General features: G+C 37.7%; 1 protein-coding gene across 3 annotated transcripts in view; it reads left to right on the top strand.

Moving 5' to 3' along the window:
- The window catches only part of ADGRV1 (adhesion G protein-coupled receptor V1), a 751,592-nt gene that overhangs the window by 15,680 nt on the left and 714,627 nt on the right, over nucleotides 1-21,285 (top strand). For all 3 annotated transcript variants that reach the window (XM_072606175.1, XM_072606174.1, XM_072606176.1), the window contains exon 2: nucleotides 18,585-18,769. In XM_072606175.1, the coding sequence (XP_072462276.1) occupies nucleotides 18,585-18,769 (185 nt within the window). The remainder of the gene's footprint in view (nucleotides 1-18,584; nucleotides 18,770-21,285) is intronic.

Below are 21,285 nucleotides of genomic sequence, written 5' to 3'. Positions count from 1 at the left end.
TTATTTACCTTTTGGGTAGTGGCTCTTGTTTTTACATATTTGTTTCTGTTCTCTGTCCTAGATATCAGTCCTTAATTGGAGCAACTTGATTGCAAAGGTTTTTTTTCCCTAGAATTAACAGTTTCCTTTCTCATTTTAATTACATTGTTTTCTTTGTGCGAATTTTTTCAATTTTATATTATCAAAATTGTTTACTTTATCTCCTGGGGTCTTCTTTATCCTTTGTTTAGACAAGAACTCTTCCTTTCTATAATTGTGAAAGGCCCCTCCTTCTCTGTGCTTCACTTTGTTTATAATACGACCTTTTATTTCTAGGTCAGATATCCATTTAAAGCTAATTAGTCCATGTGGGGGAAATGATGCGCTAAATGTAATTTCTGTCAATCTGTTTTTGAATTTTCACAGCAGTTTTTGTCAAACAGTGAGTCTTTACCTCAGTAGTTATGCTCTGCTGCTATCTTCATTTGCTTCTGGATCTTATGTACCTAATTTGTTCCACTGATTAACTTTTTCTATTTCTTTAACCAGTGCCAAATAGTTTTGATGCTTATAATTTTATAGTATATTTTGAGAACTGGTACTGGTAGACCTTTTTTATTCCTACTTTTTTTCATTATTTCCTTGAGGGATATTTTGTTCATTTACATGAATTTTTAAAATTTTTTTCTAGCTTTATAAAATTAACCCTTTTGGTAGTTTATTATTATATTGACCATGTAAATTAATTTATATAACATTGCCATTTTTATCATATTTGGACAGCCCAATGATAGGCAATTGATGTTTGTCTGATTATTTAGGTCTGTTTATTTCTGTAAAAAAGTGTTTTGTAATTATTTTCATATAGTTTCTGTCCTTGTAGGTAGAACCCAAAATAATTTCTGTAGTCTTTGGTTATTTTGAATTGAATTGCTCTTTCTGTGTCTTCCTGTTGGGTTTTGCTGTTAGTATACAGAGACTGATCATTTTTGTTGGTCTTTTAATTATTTCTAAAAATTCTTTCAATTTTTTTCAGTAAACAATTTTTTTCTCTTCTTCATGGTTTCCCTTCTTTCCCATTGAAAAAAAAATAAGATCAAACAAGCAAAATTAATTCCAACATTGGCCATATTCAAAAAACATGTATTTCTGTCTTCCATCTGAGTACATTACTTCTCTGTCAGGAGATGGGTGGGTTTATTTTGGGAATTGGATTTTATTTGATGTTTTTTATGTTGCATGTTTGCCTCTGAGGCAGCTGAATGGCATAGTGGATAGAGGGCTGGGTTTGGAGTCAGGAAGACCTGCTTTCTAATCTAACCCCAGACACTTAGTAGCTTTGTGACCCTGGACAAGTCATTTAACATCTGTTTGCCTTAATCCACTGGAGAAGGAAATGGTAAACCAGTTATCTTTGCCAAGAAAATTCCATGGACAGGATTGGTGAGCTGTGGTCCATGGGGTCATGAAGAGTTGGGCACAGCCGAGTGACAAGTTTTTTCTCTTAGGGCAAGTTAGGCCCTTTAGAAACTGCATGAATGTTCAGACTCTATGGATGCCTTCATTTTGAGGGGAATGCGTTTGGTGCCTAACAAATATGGTCCCTGAAAAATCTGGTTTCATTTTCACAGCTACCTTATTATAGAAGATTTGACCTTGTTCTTTTCCTTTTGTTCCTCTACTACATAATAGTTACCTTTATTTGTGTCTCATCCCTTTATTAAATAGCAAACTCCATAAGGATAGAGACAATACAATGGAAGTCAGGGTGGTATAGCATGGAGCTCTTGACTTAATGGCAGAGGACTTTGGTTTGAATTTGAACTCTCTCACTTCCTCCCTAGTTACCTTGATTGAACTTCACTTTGCTCCCCTCTGAAAGGAGATTGGAGGACTTTTGAGGTCCCTTCTAGTTGTAGATTTTTGTCTTATCTAAACTGTCTGTCTCTTCCAGTGCCTGATGCAATGCATTGAATAAATATTTAATAAATGTTTGTTGAATGTTGAATTATGTGATTCATGCCCACTGTGTCAAATCCATAGCTTGACTACAAGTCATTCTCTATTAGTTCTAGTCTTAAAAAACTATTAGGTTAGTTGGTCACCAAAATTTGTAAGAACTCTTAGAGAGATGGTTGGGACTTGAAGGACATTTCTGAGGGCTGTCAACAAGCTTAATATAGCAGCATCACTTGAGCTGCCAAGTGACATGGCATCTCTCTGGGAACTTGGGTCTGGGTCTGCAGTTCTGCGGATACATATGACACAGTACACTGATCCATGTACTGCTCTATTAATGTAAATACCAGGCCAAATGGCAAAGAATCAAAAATGTGTTTTCGTCTTGACTGAGCACAGAGTTTACTTAATTGGTTATGGGGCCAGGAGGGTAACGAATATGCAAATATATGTGTGTAGCAAATGGACTTTTAGAGTCCTGAATTTATATAGGGAGTTGGAATTACGTAGTAGAAGTTTAAAACTAGGAATATTTTCCTGGTCTAGAATCCAGTAAGAAAAAGATAAATTAAGTCTGTCTACCTTCTTCCTCCTGCTTAATTGTCCAGAAAAAGGACATTAAGTAATTGATACTCCTAACTCTCCTAGGACAAATATTTTGGTATCAAAATGTGTTGTAATATAATAACATAAATGGGCAAGGAAAACAAATTAGCAGAATTGTTCAGAATCCAGCAAAAATTGGTCATGTGCAAGTGTTACACATGTATGTACATGGTCTGTGTATACATATACATATGTACACATGCATACTTATCTATACAGGCACATGTGTACATATACATGTGTTCACATGTACATATAAATGTATTTGTTTTGGCTAAAGACCTATTGTAGACTAGTGTTTTCATTAAAGAAGCTCCAATTAGTATGCTCAGAATTATATTTTTACTTAACTGTTATCAAAGCAGCAACTTATTTTAAGTAAAGCTTTATATCTTGATTCATTGTTAGGATGTGAACACATGTTGACTGACTTAAGTATGATACTTGTGTAAGCAGTTGCAAAATGTAAATATATTTTCATTTTTTAAATGTTATACTCAAATCAATAAGCATTATTTAAAACACCACTATGGACATCATTGTGCTAGGTGCCAGGAAGACAGAGTGGCACATTGAGGCCATGCAGATTGTAGTACAAAAAGGCCTGGAGAAGCCTAGCTCTCCTAAACGAGATTCCAGGAGATATTTGGTGGAACACCATGTAAAACAATGAACAAGAAGATATAAGAGAAATACCAGTAAGCTTTTTCATCCAGTTTAGGAATGCACAAAGAGAGGGCCAGATGTATGTGAGCAGACGTGGGGATATGGGGCAAGAGAGATCTAGCAGAATCTTTATTGGCCCTGGCAAATTGAAGCCCTCTTGGACCCAGACTGAATCCCTAGTAAGTCACCGAATGGGGAGATAGGCCTGGAAAGTATGTTCACACCTGGAGGCATTTCAAGGTCCATTAAAGCTAGTGCTCTTGCTAGAGCCATAGCAGGAGCCAGGGCCCCTCCACCATACCTGAGAACAGCACAGTCTCCTATATCTGGCTACATCTCTGGGGTATGTCATAGCTTAGGAAGGGAAACAGAGTCTGCTGTGTAAGACTGGTCCCATTTCTGCCATTGCTGAGTTTGTCCTGAGGTCTCCGCTTTGTGGAAGAAGGAGAGGAACTTACTCTTTCTCGTAATTGTAGTGTCCCAGAAGAGTATGTAAACATAGAAGAAGATTTGGGAGAGTGAATATCTTGTGAACACCATTCTTATCAGTACCAAGCAAGGAAAGAATGAATACACAGAAAAAGTTTGGTGTAGATTTTAAATTCAGTTGAGAAACAGATGAGACTGTACCTCTTAATACCAGGAGGATGGACCAACCCATCATAGTGTTCTTTTAAAATAATGCTATTCATTCTTCAGTATTGGACACTTGCTGTTGTTTTCACTGCCTACTTTTTATTGTGTCTCTCCTCTCCTTTCCTCTCCTCCTCCTTTCTCTTTCTCTCCCTTTCTATTTCTCTGTGTGTGTCTCTTTCTTTCTCTCATACACATACACACACATTTTTCTCTGACAATGGTAGATAATTAATCTAACCTGCTATAGATAGTGCAGACAGAAAAAAAATTCTTTTACATAGTAAAATATCAAAGCATGAGAGGAGTTCCTTGAATATATATGTACCAAGCATGGAACAGCTCTCAACAGATTAAATTATAAACCTTCTCTGTTGTCCAGATAACAAAACTTTTGGGCTCTTGCCCATAACCTCCATCCTACTGCATGTATTCTCAGTGTTTCACTAGTCTAGGCCAAGAAGGGGCAGGCTGAGTTCATTATCAAGAAGATCTTCAGCGCTTAGTGGTTAATTATCCAACTTAGAGGAAAAAACCTTCCAGTCAGTCTTCTACCTTCATACCCCTGAATTAATGAAAGCCCTAGTAGAACTCTTGAGGAAGGAATCCTACTCTAGACCACTTCATAATTGCTATTTCTTTTGAGAAGATGGTGATAGTGAGGAGTTGTCTAATTTAAGCTTATCCTGGGGAAGATAGGAGGTCAGATGGCACTCTTAAACCCAGGCACAAAAATTTGCACCCACAAAGAACTGATTATGATAAATTGCATCAGACGATTATGTCTGAAACCTCCTTGTTTTCCTTCCACTTAAATGGAACCAAATTTCTTTTGCATTTTGGTCTAGACCCTATCTCGTCCCTCTGGTACCTTTGCTTAACATTGATGTCTGGGGTAACTGACTCCTTGTGCTGTGTAACCTACACAATACTTCTGTCCCTTTTCCTTTACAACCATGGTCTCTGGCTCACAAGACTTCAGTCTTTGCCATAGGCAGCTACAGCTAATGGAAAGTCTTGCACTAGAGGGTGCAAGGAAGGACATTGCATAATGGTATTAGAAGCCATTAATAAGAACTCCCTCAGGAAGTGACTTATCTTTGCAGATCTTTATATCTTTATATCCGAGTTATATCTCCCAGCCAGCTCAATTTCAGTATTCAGGATGTTCCCAAGCATCAGAATCTTATTATTCTTTTAAGTTTTATTTCAGTAGTTTCAGTTGGCACTGAATAAATAAATTTAAGCAAAATTATCTTTTATTGCATTATCATAGTCTAATCATGAGCAATTAATATTTTGACAATCTTTTATCTTTTATTTCTGTAAAGAATGTATTCTAAACTTTGTAGTTGTTTTCATGTAACTTCTTTGTGTCTTTGTAAGTATACCTCTGAATAGTTTATATATTCTGTAGTTATTTTGAATAGAATATCTTTTTCTCCTTCCTGATGGACTGTTGGTAATATAGAGAAGGGCTGATCATATCCTATAGATATCTCAAAATTCAGTATGTCCAAAACAGAACTCATTATCTTTTCCACAAAACTTTCCCCCCTTTCCAAATTTTTCTGTTACCATTGAGGATACCACCTTCCTGCCAGTCACCCAAACCCACAAACTAGGTGTCATCCTCAGTTCTGTTTACATATTCACCCCACATAGCATGCTGCCAACTCTTGGCAGTTCTACCTTTACAACATCCTTTGCATATGTTTCTTTCTGTCTACTTACACAGCCATCACCCTGGTGCAGGCTCTCATCATCTCATATCTAAACAAGGGTAGGCCTTCTGGTTGGTCCCTCTGCCTTGTCTTTCCCTACTCTAGTCCATCTTCTACTCAATTGCCAAAGTAATCTTAAAGTCCAGATCTTATTATGTCATCCCCCTCCTTAATAAACTTCAAGCTGGTGAGATCACCGAGTAAGATAGTGTAGAGGGAAATGAGAACTGTGGCCATGAGAGAGCTGTGTGGTATACCCATGACCTAGTTAGTCTAGGTGAAGCCCAAACAGAGGAGATTGAAGGAACAGTGTCAGGAAAACTGAGGAGAGTGATCAACATTGTCAAAGGCTAAAGAGAGGTCTGGAAGAATAAGGATTGAGAAGTGGGCGTTAGATTTGGCAATTAAGAAAAATCATTGGTGATGTTAGTTTTATTTGAATGAAGCGGTCAGAATCCAGACTGTAGAAGGCTGAGAAGAGAGGAGGTGGTGGCACATGGTCCAGATAGGTTTGTCAAGAAGTTTATCCACAAAGTGGAGAACAGATAGAAAATGATCACAGGAATGGTTGTATCAAATGAAGCTTTCTTAAGGGTGATGGAAATAGGAGAATGCTTTTAGGCATGAGTGAAGCAGTTCGTAGACAGGGAGAGATCGAAGATTAGTGATGTAGTGGGTGTGAGGAAGAGGACAGTCTGCTGGAGAGTATGGGATAAAATGGGGTCACACGTGTATGGAACAGTTTGTCTGGGAAACATCAAGAGCCACCTCTTTGTGTGAGGCAGGTGTGAAATAGGGGAGAATAGAACACATTTGAGATAAGGAAGAGTGAAGAAGAGGGGGCTCTCAGGGAACAGCCTCACTTGTTTTGTGGCAGTATAAAGCAAGGTCCACTGAGGGCCATCTTTGTGAGAGCGCAAGGCATCTGAAAAGCTCTCTATATGCTTACGTGCCATTGTTTAGCTTTACTTTGGATCCTACATCCTCAGCTGCATCTCTTTCCTTCACTGACTAGGGTGCTCTCTTGCTTGCCCTCTCCCGAGTCCTCTTGTATTATCTTTTGGCATTTTCTAGTGATGATGGGAAGCCACAGCTCTGGTTATCAGAAGAGCCAGGGTTAGCCTAAGGGGTTCTCCTCATCTGACTGAATGATAGATAGAGTTCTTCTGCAGAGTATGTAGTCTTAGCTGCAGGGATTCCCAGTTACTGCATCTCAGCAAAGAGGGAAGGTGTCAGTGTCACCTTTGAGAAGGGATTTGCCTTCCATGCTGGTTTTTCCCCTCAGATCCAGCTCCAGTAGCACAGATTATGCTGCTGAGGCAATCCAGTCCCCCTCACCCATTCTTATATTTTGGATGGGTATTCCTTGCCCAAGTGAATCCAGAGTGTCACAGAGGCTGAAAGGACACCCTGGTTGTTCACCCTCCCAAAAGAATTGTGTGAGATTAGTCAGATTTCCCAAGGCTGCTAACTACCTGTGCTGGATTCTTGTCCCAGGGGGAAATCTGTCTTCAGTAATTCTTAAATTACAGGAGGTTCGCTCATTGCTGTCAGTCTTGAAGGTTGTCTTGGGGTCGGCTGAGAGTGGGAAGGGGGAGGACTGAGAATGGATCATAGAATAGATTTGTTATCATTTGAAGTGAGCTTACTGGTCATCAAGGCAGCCCCCTTATTTTGTAGAAGAGAGTATTGTTGTGTGCTTCTCCCCCACGTCTAATGTTCACATACATGTGGTATTTACTCGTAGCTCTCTGATGTTCGTCTTCATTTGCTGCCCCCCACCTCCCAATGTAAGCTCCTTGGGGCAGGGACTGTTTCCCGTGGGAGCATCCCGCCAAGAGTCAGGAAGACCTGAGTAGCTCTGTGACCCTGGATGTGCCACTTAGCCCTTGTTTGCCTTTGGGGCTGATGGGTTGTTATCATTTGGGATATTTGTTAAGCACTCAGCCTGCTGCCTGCCATGCAGTGATTGCTTAAGGAGTTCTCCCTCTTCTCCTCCTTCCATCTCCCAGAGCCTGTTTCAGCGTTCGGTGCCAGTGTTACTCTGAACGGAGATGAGAGTGAAGGGCTGCCTCCAGATCCATCAGGCGTCAGAGTAGTCTGCCTGCCCTTGTTTCCTTCAGTGAGTTTTGTGTTATCCGAGTGGGACAGTTTTGGACCTAGCATTGCTGTTAATTAACACATCATCTGGTTTTACTGAATTCTTACTTAACATCTATTTATTACCTACCTGGATTAATGAATTCTGAGCACCCTCATTTTGTTTTCATGAAAGATTGCCATTGAGCTTATATGTCATTGTTTAGCTTTACTTTGGACCCTACATCCTTGTCTTGGTAGGCTGAGGCCATATCACGTTTTATATGTGAATGGGCAATTAATTAATTCTTCCAGGGCCTCAGGGTTCTATTTGTGTACTTGAAAAAGTACTGTTAAGCTGACACATAGGTGCATGGGGAAGTTACTTACCTTCCTCTTGTGAGTTAACAGTTTCTTCGAAGAAACGGTAGTACACTCAGTATTAAAGGTGCCTTCGTAGAATCAGGACGTGATTTATAACCGAGAAAAGGGTGTTGAATATTTGTTGATGGGAAAAGTAACTAGGAGTAAATGTGAGGGACGTTGAACATAAGAGTAGGAAATAAACCTCCTAGCTCACAGAGTTTTGCTGGATTTTTCTGATGAATTTTCATTGTTACTGTAAGATGGATTGGGAGGAGGAAATATAGATTTTTGCCTCTTGTAATGTAGAATATTGAATTAAAGTCTGTAACATTTATTTCCCAGGAAAATGGATTGTATATAGGAGACCAACTATAATAGAATAGCTACATTTTTAACCATTTTGTTACTGTTTGACATTCCTGCTACTTAGGCTTGGTTTTTACTGCATGACCACTCTGTTTTCCTTTGAAAGAGTTGCTGTTTTCCAGATTAATGTTGATAATGAAAAAGGGAAAAGCAGTTTTTGGTGGTTCACACTGGTAAGTCATAGTGTAGACAATACAAAGAACAAGAATTCTCACAGACTGAATAATTGATAACTTGATTATGAAACCCTCTCTGGTTCCACAGGAGTAATTCTATAGTCTTAGCGTGCCCTGCAGAAGATGTAATAGAATTAAGGTAATTCTAAACTCTAAAACCTTGGTCCATAAGGATCATATTTTTAGTCTTATTTTCCTGGTGTTTACACCGTGGGAAGATCCTGCCTAAGTCATTGACAAGGGAATAGCAGAAGGTAAAAGGTCACCGACCCTTTCTGTTTTACACACAAACCAGGCTTGCTTTTGTATACTCTTGTCTCGGAGCTCGGAGAGGTTACACAACTATTTATCTTGAAGCTTAGAAAAACACAGTGACTTTTAGAAAAAAGGAAGCAGACTGCTCTCAGAGAATTAGTGACGTGCTCAGTTGGATTCTTAGTATTTTTCTGTATTGAATCCTGATTCTCACTTATCTGACTTTTGGGTACTAGAATTTTTACAATGAAACTGAAAAAAAGTAAGGAGTGTCAAAAAGCAATCTTAGTCTGCTGCTGTTCTGAATTCTTAAATGACATGTTGCCACAGGCTATTCTGAATTTACTTGTTAAATTTATGAGCCAACTAATAAGAACAGGAGATCAGAAGAAGGGGGAAGGAAGAGAACTCCCCAGGAATCCAGACCTGCCTTGGCAATTCAGATGAATGTGTATTTAGGAAAAAGTTGAAAACATTACACACGATGGAGCTGAGTATGGACAAATACAGGGAACTGAAATAATAAAGAAAATACTTTAGGCAGCATCGCCCAGTGAAGAGTGAGTCTAGCTCACAGTTAGGAAGATCTGAGTTCAAGGCCTGCTTCTGGCCCATACTACTTTTGGGACCCTGGACATGTAAGTCACTTTACTTTTCAGTGTCTCAGATAACTGCGTAGGGAGTTTCTTTACCAGAACTTCCCTGCATCAGTAAAATCATAGGTCCAGATTTTCAACAGAGAGCAAAGGTTAGGATTATCTATTCACTTTTCTAATTAAAAAAAAAAGAGCTAGGAATTATGGTAGGCTGCAAGGGAAATGTGCATCAATAGCACATTTAGTAGGTAATCATGATGTTGAGACTCTTGTTAGTTGGAATATGTGCCAGCTTTTTCAGGGCATTGAGTTTAGTGCCCGTTTCATAATTATTGTTCAACACTCTGGTGGACATTCTTGGGGTGTTCTGTGTTTCCTCATACCCTTTTGCTGATTTTTGAAGGGAGTAGGAAGCAGTAGGAAGAGAAAGTAGATGAGAAATGAAGGTGGTGGTCATCATGGTAGTGAGAGCAGGGAGGATGAGAGTGTGTGTGTGTGTGTGTGTGTGTGTGTGTGTGTGTGTGTGTGTGTGTGAATGTGTGTGTGTGTGTGTGTGAATGTGTGTGTGTGTGTGTGTGTGTGTGTGTGAAATGCTTTATGTGAGAAAGGAGGGCTAGAAGGATAGATGACCGACCCAGTGGAGAGCTGAATATGGGTATAAGTTCCCAGACTGAAAATTGTTGGCAAGTATTTTTCTAGGAGATCAGTAACATATACCATTGGTTCTAAGAAGGGATTGATTTCTTCTGCAAGTGTTTTATTACACTAATAGTTTCTGTCCCAAAATTTTTGAAGTCTTATGTAGCTTGATAAATAATAGATTCTTTGGATCCAAAGAACTGATTCTTTGGGTCCATTTGGGAGGAGGAATCTGTCAAAATGTATTATCTATTTCTTTAAGGAAAAGAACAGAAAGTTCTCTAAATTTCAAATTTGCCTTAAAAGAAAAGGGATTCTCTTCACAAGCAGTTTAAGTTTTCATTGAAGCTTACCTTGCTTGAGCAGGAAAGGTGGAGAGAAAAGCATTTGTGATAGTGGAACATCATGTTATTGGAACATCCAAGCAAAGATATTATTCAAAGATGTATTAGAGAAGAAGGTATTAGAAATAAATCATGACAATATTTCCACAATTTAACAGACCATGACTTAGGAAAAAATCAGGATTTTGTCTTATAGTAAAATATTATTCAAAACAACTTTAACTCATGTTACAAAGTGACTATAAGTTAAAGACATATAAGGAACATAAAATATAAAACTTAAATTTGTAAAAAGAAAGGCAGCCTATCAAACACTTTAAAGACATAGTTCTGCTTTAACTTTCCTTATATCATCTTCAAAGTTTAATAAAGAATCTTTAAGTGACTAGCTTTTGGCATGTTGTCTTTAAGACTAAACTCATCCTCTTACATTACAAAGGAGGCAGTTCCTCTGTTGTCTAAGCATGAGTAACCATTCCTTGCTTTGCAGTCTAATTGGAGCTAACTTTTTATGTGAGCTTCCCATGCACCGTTCCTCTCTTGTCTCACTTTCTGTTGATCATCTACTATGCCTTAACAACTTTTCTTGTAATAGTGAAAAGATGAAAGTGAGAAAGGCTCAATTATCAAATGATGTCATAGAATTTGAGTCATTTCCAATTCTTGTTTGTTCATTTACTTGCTGGGGTAATAGAAGTCTTTGATGGGTCCAATTTAAAATGAATTTACTAAGATTTAAACACAAAACTTGGGAACCCTAATTGCCTGGGAAGCTGAATTAATTCATTGACAGCTTTCAGCTTTGAAGTTTCCAACCTTAGAAGGTGCTTCTGCAGTATTTAAATTCTACACCAGCACTGAATTTTTCTAGAACATATAGTACTTGCCAAAATAATAACATACATGCTTTGGGAGGTGCAAAAGTGCTTAATTTTTTGGTGCTACTGAATATCTTCTCTTTATATTTAGACATTTCTTTCTTCTCTTTCCCTTCCTTCCTTCCTTCCTTCCTTCCTTCCTTCCTTCCTTCCCTTCCTTTCCTTCTTTCCTCCCTGTCTCTCTGTGTTTCTCTCTCTGTCTCTGTCTCTCTCTGTGTTTTTCTGTCCTTCACCAAACCTGAAATTCATTTCACTCTGGAGCTCATAGATTGGACAGCAATAGGTTCCTGCCCAAGCAACACTTAATGGCTATTTTTTAGGCCTTCCTGACTTAGTGTGAACATAAACAGTAACTGTTTCTCTTTTGGCCAGCAGTCTTGGTGGCCTTGCACAACTGTGCCTCACTCAAACCAAAGACAACTGTAAGTCATGTCATCATCTCCCTGATGTTATGGTCCTCTTTGAGAACAAAGGACAAACACACAACGTCTCCTAAAAGTTTTGAAATTGTTCGATAAAAAAATCTTTTTTATGTATGCATTATAGATTGTATTTTGAAAGAGTTGGAAGTATGAGTTGTAGGATTAAATAGTGTCTGAAATTGATAGCTTTTTTCTTAAGGAAACTAAAATCTGAAATTTTGTTTCTTAGAAAGTGCATTTGGCCTTATAAAACCATCAGAAAATATTAATAAAAAAGAAAATAAGCATTCAAGAGTTTTTTCAGACTTCCTTTGTATGCATTTGAAAGACTCAGTGACACAGAATACTCATGTTCCACAGTTGTTCATCATCTTTCTAAAATGAAGTGTTGGATTCAGATGATTTTGGGTACCTTCAAGGTGATGCAGTGAATATGTAATGCTGAACTGGGAGTCAGGATGACTTGAGTCCACATTTGGCCTCAGACATTAGCTTTGTGACCTGGATAAGTTGCTTAACCTCTGTGTACCTCAGTTTCCTCATCTGTAAAATGAGGATAATAAGAAAACCTCTCTCACAGGGTTGTTGTGAGCATCAGATGAGATGTAAAGCAGTTAGCTTAGTGCTTCACTTATGTTATTTTTTTCTAAAATGTACTTACGTTGCTGTTATTATTTACTTATTATTATTAAAGTCAGTTCTGAATAAATGCTTGTTCCCATCTTTTTCCCTTCCGATTCCAGATGTATGATCCTATTACCCATAGGTATTTTTTCCTGATCTTATTTTAGGATGAAATACTAGTTCATTCCCTCCATCCAAGCTTCAATCCTCTTATTTGTTTAGTTCCAACCCTCCTATTCATAGATTTAAAAAAAAATATTTTATGTCTGTGTTATTTTCTTTGCTAAGAAAGCTACTGGGAGCTACAGTTTACCTATCATTTTAAAATCTTCCACTTTTGACCTTAAGATCCCTGGTCTTTACCTTCTCATGTTTGCAAGTGGTGTATTAAATCACTTTCTGACTGATCCCCTCTACTCTAGCTAGGAGAATTAGCATTTCTGTGTCTCTTTCTAGGCTCTCCTCACTTCTTGCCTGGACTGTTGCAATGGCCTCTCCATCCAGTGTCTGTCCCCACTCCAACCCATTTCTTACACTGTTGCCGAAAGGATTTTCTTTGAAAAATGCTCTAAATCACTATTGATTAGAGAGATGCAAATCAAAACAACTCTGAGGTACCATATCACCTATCAGATTGGCTAACGTGACAGAACAGAAAGGTGATGAATATTGGAGAAGATATGGGAGAGGTGGAACACTAATTCATTGTTGGTGGAGCTGTGAGCTGATCCAACCCTTCTGGAGAGCAATTTGGAACTATATCCAAAGGGCTACAAAATGTGCATACCCTTTGACCCAGTAATGCTTCTAGGGCTGTATCCCGAAGAGATCATAAAAGTGGGAAAAGATCCCACATATGCAAAAATATTTATAGCAGCTCTTTTTGTGGTAGCCAAGAACTGGAAATTGAGGGAATGCCCATCAGTGGGGGAATGGCTGAACAAGGTGTGGAATACTAATGTGCTATAAGAAATGATGAACAATCGGACATCAGAAAAACCTGGACTTATATGAACTGATGCTGAGTGAAATGAGCAGAAGCAGGAGAACACTATACGCAGTAACAGCCACAGTGTGCGAGGACTGTTTCTGATAGGCTTAGCCCTTCATAGCAATGCAAGGAACTAAAACATTCCCAAATGACTCTTCAGACAAAATGCCATCCACATCCAGAAAAAGAACTGTAGAATCAGAACGCAGAATGAAGCAGACTGTTCTCTTGTATTATGTTTTGGTTTGATTTTTCTTGTAGTTCTCCCATTCTTTTTAATTCTTCTATGCAACATGACTAATGTGAAAATATGTTTAGTAAGAAAGTAAGTGTAGAACCCATACAAGATTTCAGGCCATCTTGAGGAGGGAGGGGGGAGGAAAGGGAAGAAAATTTAAAACTTAAAAAAGTGATTGTTAAAAACTGAAAACAAATTAATTAAATTTTAAAAAAAGAAACAAGTTTTGGAGCTTAAAAAAAAAGATTTTCTTTGGATGCACATTTGCCTATGTCATTCACCTTCTCAGTAAACCTTAATGGCTCCTCATTGCCTCTGGGACAAAATATCAACACTTCCATTTGTCTTTTAAAGCTCGTCACAACTCAGCCCCAACCTGCCTTTCCAGCTTCATTATTATATTACTCCACTTTCTGTACTTTCCAGTCTCTTCAGGCTGTTCTCTCTGTTTCTTACACATGACATTCCATCTCCCATCTCTTTGCTTTTACATTGGCCATCCTCAGTGACTGGCATGCCCTCTCTCTCCTGACCTCTGGCACAAGGAGTCCTTCCCTTTCTTTAAGACACAGCTCGAAGTCCTGCCTTCTGCGTGAAGCTCTCCATGACCCTCCCAGCGGCTAGCATCCTCACCCCCAACTGTATTATATTTGTTTTGTGGTCATTCTCCTTAAATTTTTTCTGGTTTACTTATGTAAGTATGTCCATGCTGTGTCCTCCAGTAGAATGTAGTTTCCTTGAGAGCAGAGGTGGGTTCTTTTTTTGTCGTTGTTTTCCCATTCCTTTGCACCATGCCTGGCATGTTGTAGTCACTTAATAAATGCTTTTCATTGATTTGATTGATTCTTTTCCTGACTGGTTTAGATCCCTCACTTCAATATGTATGCAAGCTTTACTCCTGAGTTTTCATTGTTTCCATCCTTTTTTTTTTTCTTTTGGTCTTCTTTTATCTTTCATTCCATAATACCAGAGTTACATAGACAGGCTTCTCCATTTGGATAGGACTGAGTATTCTAAGTTGGGGGATGGTTGAGAATTGGTGATGAACTGTTCTCACTTTTGGTTGAGCAGGGGGAGGCTTTAAGGAGGAGCTAAGTACTGAGTTGGATATTGAAGGAAGAGAGAAGGTGTAACAAGGAGTGGTTAGGGAAATAGGCACCAAGGTACTGTGCTTGGCATTTTTTTTATAAATATCATTTTTTGATCCTCATAAAACCTATGAGGAAGATGCTATTATTATGCCATTTTACATTTGAAAAGTGAAGCAAACAGGAATAAAGTGACTTGCGTAGGGTCACACAGCTGGTCAGTGTCTGGGTGTTTCAACCTGGGTTCAACTTCTGGGTTCATCCTTCACCGTTTTCTTTCATCTTAGCTCCCCCATCCATATCCAATCAGTTTCCGAGTCTTGGAGATTTGTGTTTCCTCAGCAGTTTCCACCACATGGCCACCTGTGAGTGTAGACCCTCTTTATACTACTTTCAATGGCCTCAAATTGATTTCCCTTCCTCAAGTCTTTTCTTTTTTCAGATAGTCTCTAAGCAGCTGTCAAATGGATATTCATAAAGGGTAGGTTTGACCACATCACTTGTCTTGAGTGTCTTCCTCATGTCTTTAAGATAAAATGAAAACTGTTTAATGTTTTAAAACCCTTCTTTTCTCCCCTATACACATTCTGTGCCAGCCAAGCTGGCTTATTTGATATTCTGGATGTTCTATCTCTCTTCTCAAAGCCTTTGCATAGGCTGTCTGCCAAGCCCAGAATATATTCCTTCCTTACCTCCACCTGTTGGAATCCAGGGCTCCATTCAAGGCTCAGCTCTGCAGCCAAGGAGACGCATCCTGATCCCTGTAGTTCGTACTCCCAATCACATAGCTTGTTGTTTTCTCCTAGTAAATGATTCTTTAAGAGCAGAGACTGTTTCAGTTTTTCTTTCACCAGCACCTTAGCACAGTGCTCTGCGCATAGTAGGTGCTTAGGGAAGTGATTTTTTTTTTCAGGAGATAAGAACGACTGGAGGTTAAGGATTAATGTTACAAGAAGCATGAATTAAGATGATTTACCCAACAGCAGTGAGAAAGATGATGAAAAGAAGCTGTACTGTAGTAGGAAGACCACTGAGGAGGCTATTCTAATAGTCCAGGGCAAGAAACAATGAACGTTTTTGCAGGAGAGGATTTCTGGATTATGGAAAGGAGAAGTTAGTCTGTATTGGAGGTTGAATTGTTAACAAATTGAACTTGATCACAAATTGAATGTAAGGTATGATGGAGGGAGAAGAATTAAGAATGACAGTTGGGTTAAGAGACTGAGTGACTGAAAGTTAGCTTCATCAACAGAAACAGAGAAATTGGGGGAGGGCCAAGGTGAGTTTTTGTTTGTTTTTTGGTGGGGGAGAAAGAGAGGGATGATTCCTTTATCTTTGGCTGTGTTGAATTTGATTTTCTAGTGACAAATTCAGAAAGAGATATTCAAAACATAGTTGGACTTATTGAAGCTATGGGAGTAAACATAATCACTAAAGGAGAGAATGTGGAGAGAAGTGGGTCAAAAAAAGAACCTGGAAGAATAGCGAGGATTAGAGAATGGAAAGAAACTGAGGCACCGGCCAAGGAAAAAGTAAAAACAGAGACGTAGAGCTAGGAGAGTCCAGTGTCACTAAAGCAAGGGAGGCTGGAGGGTCAGAAAGGTGAGGACTGAATATGGCCATTGGATTAGACTGTGGGCACATGTGGAGCTCATTAACTGACTAAATATTTATCAAACTACTGTGCATAAGAAAATTTGTTAGATACTGAGCATAAAGACAAAAATTAAAAAAAATCCCTGCCCTTACAACCCAGGATAGCTCCCTTTGGGGTTTTCTTGGCAAAGATGCTAGAGTGGTTTGCCATTTCTTTCTCCAGCTCATTTTACAGATGATAAAACCAAGGCCAGTGAGGTTAAGTGACTTGCCCAGAGTCAGATGGCTGGGAAGCGTCTGAGGCCAGATTTGAACTCAGGAAGAGGAGTCATCTTCCTGACTGCAGGTCCGGCACTCTGTCTCCTGTGCTGACTAGCTGCCATCGTTTGTTTACCTTACCATGCATGCATACATATGTATGTGTGTGTGTGTGTGTGTGTGTGTATCCTGCCATCTCTGTATATATCATTTAAAACATGAATTTTTGATGAGCATCCCATAGAGTTAATTCATCTTTTCTTTTTCATCAGAAGCAATTATTATTGCATCATTAGATTTAATTCCTGAAAGTCTCTTACTCCTTTGGATTTGGCTTTTCTTTTAGAACCTCAAACCATAGGATCTCAAGAATTTTTTGAGATCTACCCTCTGAAAGGTATACATCAGACTCTGCCTAGTGGTCCTTGTTTTTTTCATTATGAACTCCGTGATAACACAATCTCTGCCTCCAAAGGTTTCTATCAGTCCCTTACTAGCCAATTTTCCTTTATTGGTCAATATTATGTCCAGAATCATAGTGCTCCTTGTCTTTAACAGTCTTTTCCACCATTTTTATTCCTTTCATCTCTTTTTCCTTTATTCCAACTGGGGTCCAGAGCTTATTATTAGTGGATTAGATTATTACAAATTAGTGTACTATGCTCATAGATTCTTTAGGTTGTATTGAGCTATCTCATGAAAAATTAATCAAACATATTTGCCCAAGAAAGTTATGTTTACATCTTTGAATGTTATCAGTAATCTATGTATTTAGTGCCTTCTCTACATAGAAACATAGCATAGGCAGTAAGTGGGAGCAAATAATGTATGTAGAAGCTTCATTATTATCCTGACAAGATAAAAATTAAGGGAACAGTGTAGTTAATACAATATATAATGCAACTTTCTCTTAAAAAAAGAAAACAAAAGCATGAATTAGCTTATTATGCTGACATGGTTGATCACATAGATCTAAAAGTATCTTAATGATCCATGAGATAAATTGCTCTCATTATTAAAGGTACATCTACATTACAAAAAAAGCAGTGCTTTAAAAGCACAGTGCACTGATGCACTTTGGAAAGCTCAGAAATCATGAAAAAGAACAATATTGATGATTCACAAATGTGAATTTTGTTGGGTTTTTTGCAACTAGTGAACACATACGTTATCAGATTGTGCTTTTTAAAAAAGTAATGCAGATTCTCTCCAGTGTGATTCAGCTACTCCGTAAAATGGAAGAAAATTTAAAACCTAGAGGTTTTCTTTGTATTAAATATTTTACCCCAAATAGTCACAAAAAATGAAAAAAAAAAAAAGACTAAATCTAAACAAACCTACACAAAACATTTAAATATTATATATGTGTATATATGTACACTATATATATATATATATATATATATATATATATATATATATATATATATATATATATATATATATATATATATATATACACACACAGAAAATGCAGAATTACTGCTCAGATTCTCTCTTGAGTCATTTCTCAGCTATGTGGGGTTTCTGTGTTCACATTCTGCACCAGCAGTGAGTCAGTACTTGCTTATTGGATAAATGAAGAATGAATTCACTCAACATTAGCTGTGTTCCATTAGAGTTTTTCCTTTTCAGCCCTGTCTGAGGTTCCACTGCTTAACTTGGATGAAGGCTGAGTTGATTTTCCATGCTATTCTTTATATATTTTTTCTGAGAATAAAGGCATACTTAATAAATCCTTGGTGAACTGAATTTCATGAATAAGTTTAAGACTCAGTAGCGCTATTTGAAGACTATAGCAGCTGGAGAATGAATAGTGGTTGTTAACTAGTAAGAAATTATTATAATAAAAATGGTGATTTTTGGCTTGACTTGAAGATTATAGTTATCTGAAATAGTTTTTAGTATTTTATAAACACACACACACACGCACACACACACACACACACGTATTCATGCCTGTGTGTTTATTTTGTGACTCCTAGCTTGGTGGTCCTATCCCTAGTCAGTTATGGACCAATAGAAAAATGTTATTTTTGTTTTAAAGAACAAAATATTTTTTTACATTTCATCCCTTTTTGCTTTTTTCCCCCATCCATAGGGATGCCCTCTGCTTCTTTATTAGTTAATCTTCTTTCAGCATTACTCATCAGTTTTGTGTTTGGAGAAACAGAAGTAAGATTTGCTGGACAAACAGAATTCCTCGTTAATGAAACAGCTACGACAGTCATACGACTTGTGATTGAAAGAATAGGAGAGCCGGCCAACATCACTGCAATTGTATCGGTAAGAAAATATTTCAATAAATGGTCTTATTCAATCAGATATTTAAGTTCTTTTTAAAGTATATTTTATTCCACCCTGGTTACATGTTAAAATAATTTTAAAACTGTTTTTTAAAGTTTTGAATTCTAAATTCTATGCCTCCCTCCTTTTTTTTCTCTTCCCCTTCCCTGAGACAGTAAGCATTCAGATATAGTTTCACATGTCCGATCATGTAAAACATTGTTAGTCATTTTGTACAAGAATACTTGAATAAAAGAAAGTGAAAAAATTAGCATACTTCAGTTTGTAGTCAAATAATATCAGTTCTTTCTCTGGAAGCAGATAGTATGCTTTATCATTAGTCTTTTGGGATTGTCTTGGTGGAATGTTTAATAGCAAGGTTTTGAGGAGTTAATTTCTTTTTCAATTTGATATTTTTGAGCATCCACATTGTGCTGTTATACAGATATGCATATGTCTGTATGAAAATTTACATTCTGAAGTGATATGACATGTGTTTCACAGACTAGCACATTTAATAAATGATCTAATCAGGGATTCATTTATTATGCTTAGGCTGGTTTTATTTTCTTTTATTTCTGACTGCTTATAATTAAACTTTTTTTTTGCATTTTAGCTTTATATCACCCACACTTCCCAGTATATCCTCCTCCTTTCAGAGATTTGGTCTTCATAATGAGGAATCAGAGGGGGAAAGATTCTAATAATTCTAATAATAATTAGAAAATATTCAGTGTTTGACACTGTCTACAAAGCATCAGAAGGAGGCATCTCCTTCCAATTTGTTTTTGGGAATAAATTTGGTCATCAGAATTTCAGTGTTCAGTTTCAGTTGTTTTATTGTTATTGTCCTATCCATCTACATTGTAGTCACTATGTATGCTGTTTTCTTGGTTCTGTTTCCCCTTACTTCAGTTCATATGTCTTCCCATGCTTCGTTTTATTCATTTCTTACAGCAGAGTAATATTTTATTAAATTTATGTACCACAGCTTATTTAAAATAAAATGCCTAATTAATAGACAAAGACTTTGTTTTTAGTCCCTTGCTACCACAAAAAAGTGCTACTATAAATGTTTTAATGTAAATGGGCTTTTCTTTTTATCATTGACCTCCTTGGGGAATATATGACTAGTAATGGAATTTCTGGGTCAAGAGGTAATGGACTTTCTGGGTATACTCCTTGGATAATTCCTAAATACTTTCAATAATGGCCAGATAAATTCACAGCTCCACCAGTAATGTATTAGTGAGCTTTACTTTCCACACCCTGCCCCCCAAAATTAACTCTTCTCATTTTTATTATCTTTGAGAATTTGCTGAGTGTGAGGTGAAACTTCAGAATTTCTATTGCATTTTTTTATTGTTAAGGATTTGGAGCATTGTTTTATATGGTTAATTTCAGTTTGCAGTTTCTTTGGGAACTGTTCATATCCTTTGGTCACTTACCTATTGGGGAGTAGCTTTTATTCTTATATAATTGAACTGATCATTATTTTGTGAAATTATGAAATTGGGTGGGCATGCCTGGTTCTAAAGAGCTCAGCAGGAGACATTTCTGCTGCCAAACAGTCATTGTAACTATACAGGTCAAAATGATGACCTAAACCAGTTGGCTTAGGCTATTTGATAATGGCTGTTTAATGTCCTTGCACACTTAATTCTTGAGGTGATGGGACATCTTTGTTTAGTTGATAAGATAATTTGGGTCAAAGCAAGAAGATGCATGATGACTTAGGTCATTGCCTGCTTAGTCCTTAAACTTATTTCTTCCCTCCATTCTCCCCATCTTTGCTGCTGGGACAAGATACAGTTGTGAATTGAGTTAGGAATGTAAAATGTTTGTGAATAGTGACAACTCAATAAATTCAACAGTAGTAAAACAAACAAACAAAAAAAGAGCTTAGCAGGAAAGACCACAATGCCAGTGGGAATCGAGGCTGCAATCACACTTTCACATTGAAAGTCTAAGGTGTTTGGATTTTCTGTGTATTTAAAATTTTGCCCTTGTTTTACAAATTAAACCAGTGTTTAACTTAATTTGCCTTTTATGTACATACTCATGATGCTTCATGGTTTATGGGCCTAATTCTTTGGATGTATGATTAATTTCTACTTCTTTGATGGAGATGAAAGGTTCTTCACTGAATAGTATCACAGTCCTAGTGGGGACACCAGAGGGAATGAATTCCAGTCTTACACATGACCAAGAATCTTTTCTCTAACTTCTCCTGGTCACCTAGTCTTTGCCCAGTGTCCTCCAGAGGCAGCTCAGTTCATTTTTAAGGTAGCTCTCATTGTTATGAGGCTTTTCCTTCCGTGAAGCATAAATCTATTTCTCTGCAACTCCCATTCCTTGTTCTGTTTCTCAACCCTCTGGGGTCAAGGAGAGCAACTCTTCCTCTTCCACATGATGGATCTTCAAGTACTTGAAGGTGGCCATCTTTTGAGTAAGATGAGAGAGGCAAGAGAAGGGCACTAATTTTAGACATAAATAATTTCTGTACCGAGTTTCCT

Source organism: Notamacropus eugenii, chromosome 4, assembly GCF_028372415.1.
Source record: "Notamacropus eugenii isolate mMacEug1 chromosome 4, mMacEug1.pri_v2, whole genome shotgun sequence".
Taxonomy (NCBI): Eukaryota; Metazoa; Chordata; class Mammalia; order Diprotodontia; family Macropodidae; genus Notamacropus; species Notamacropus eugenii.
This window is presented reverse-complemented; position numbering and strand designations above follow the sequence as displayed.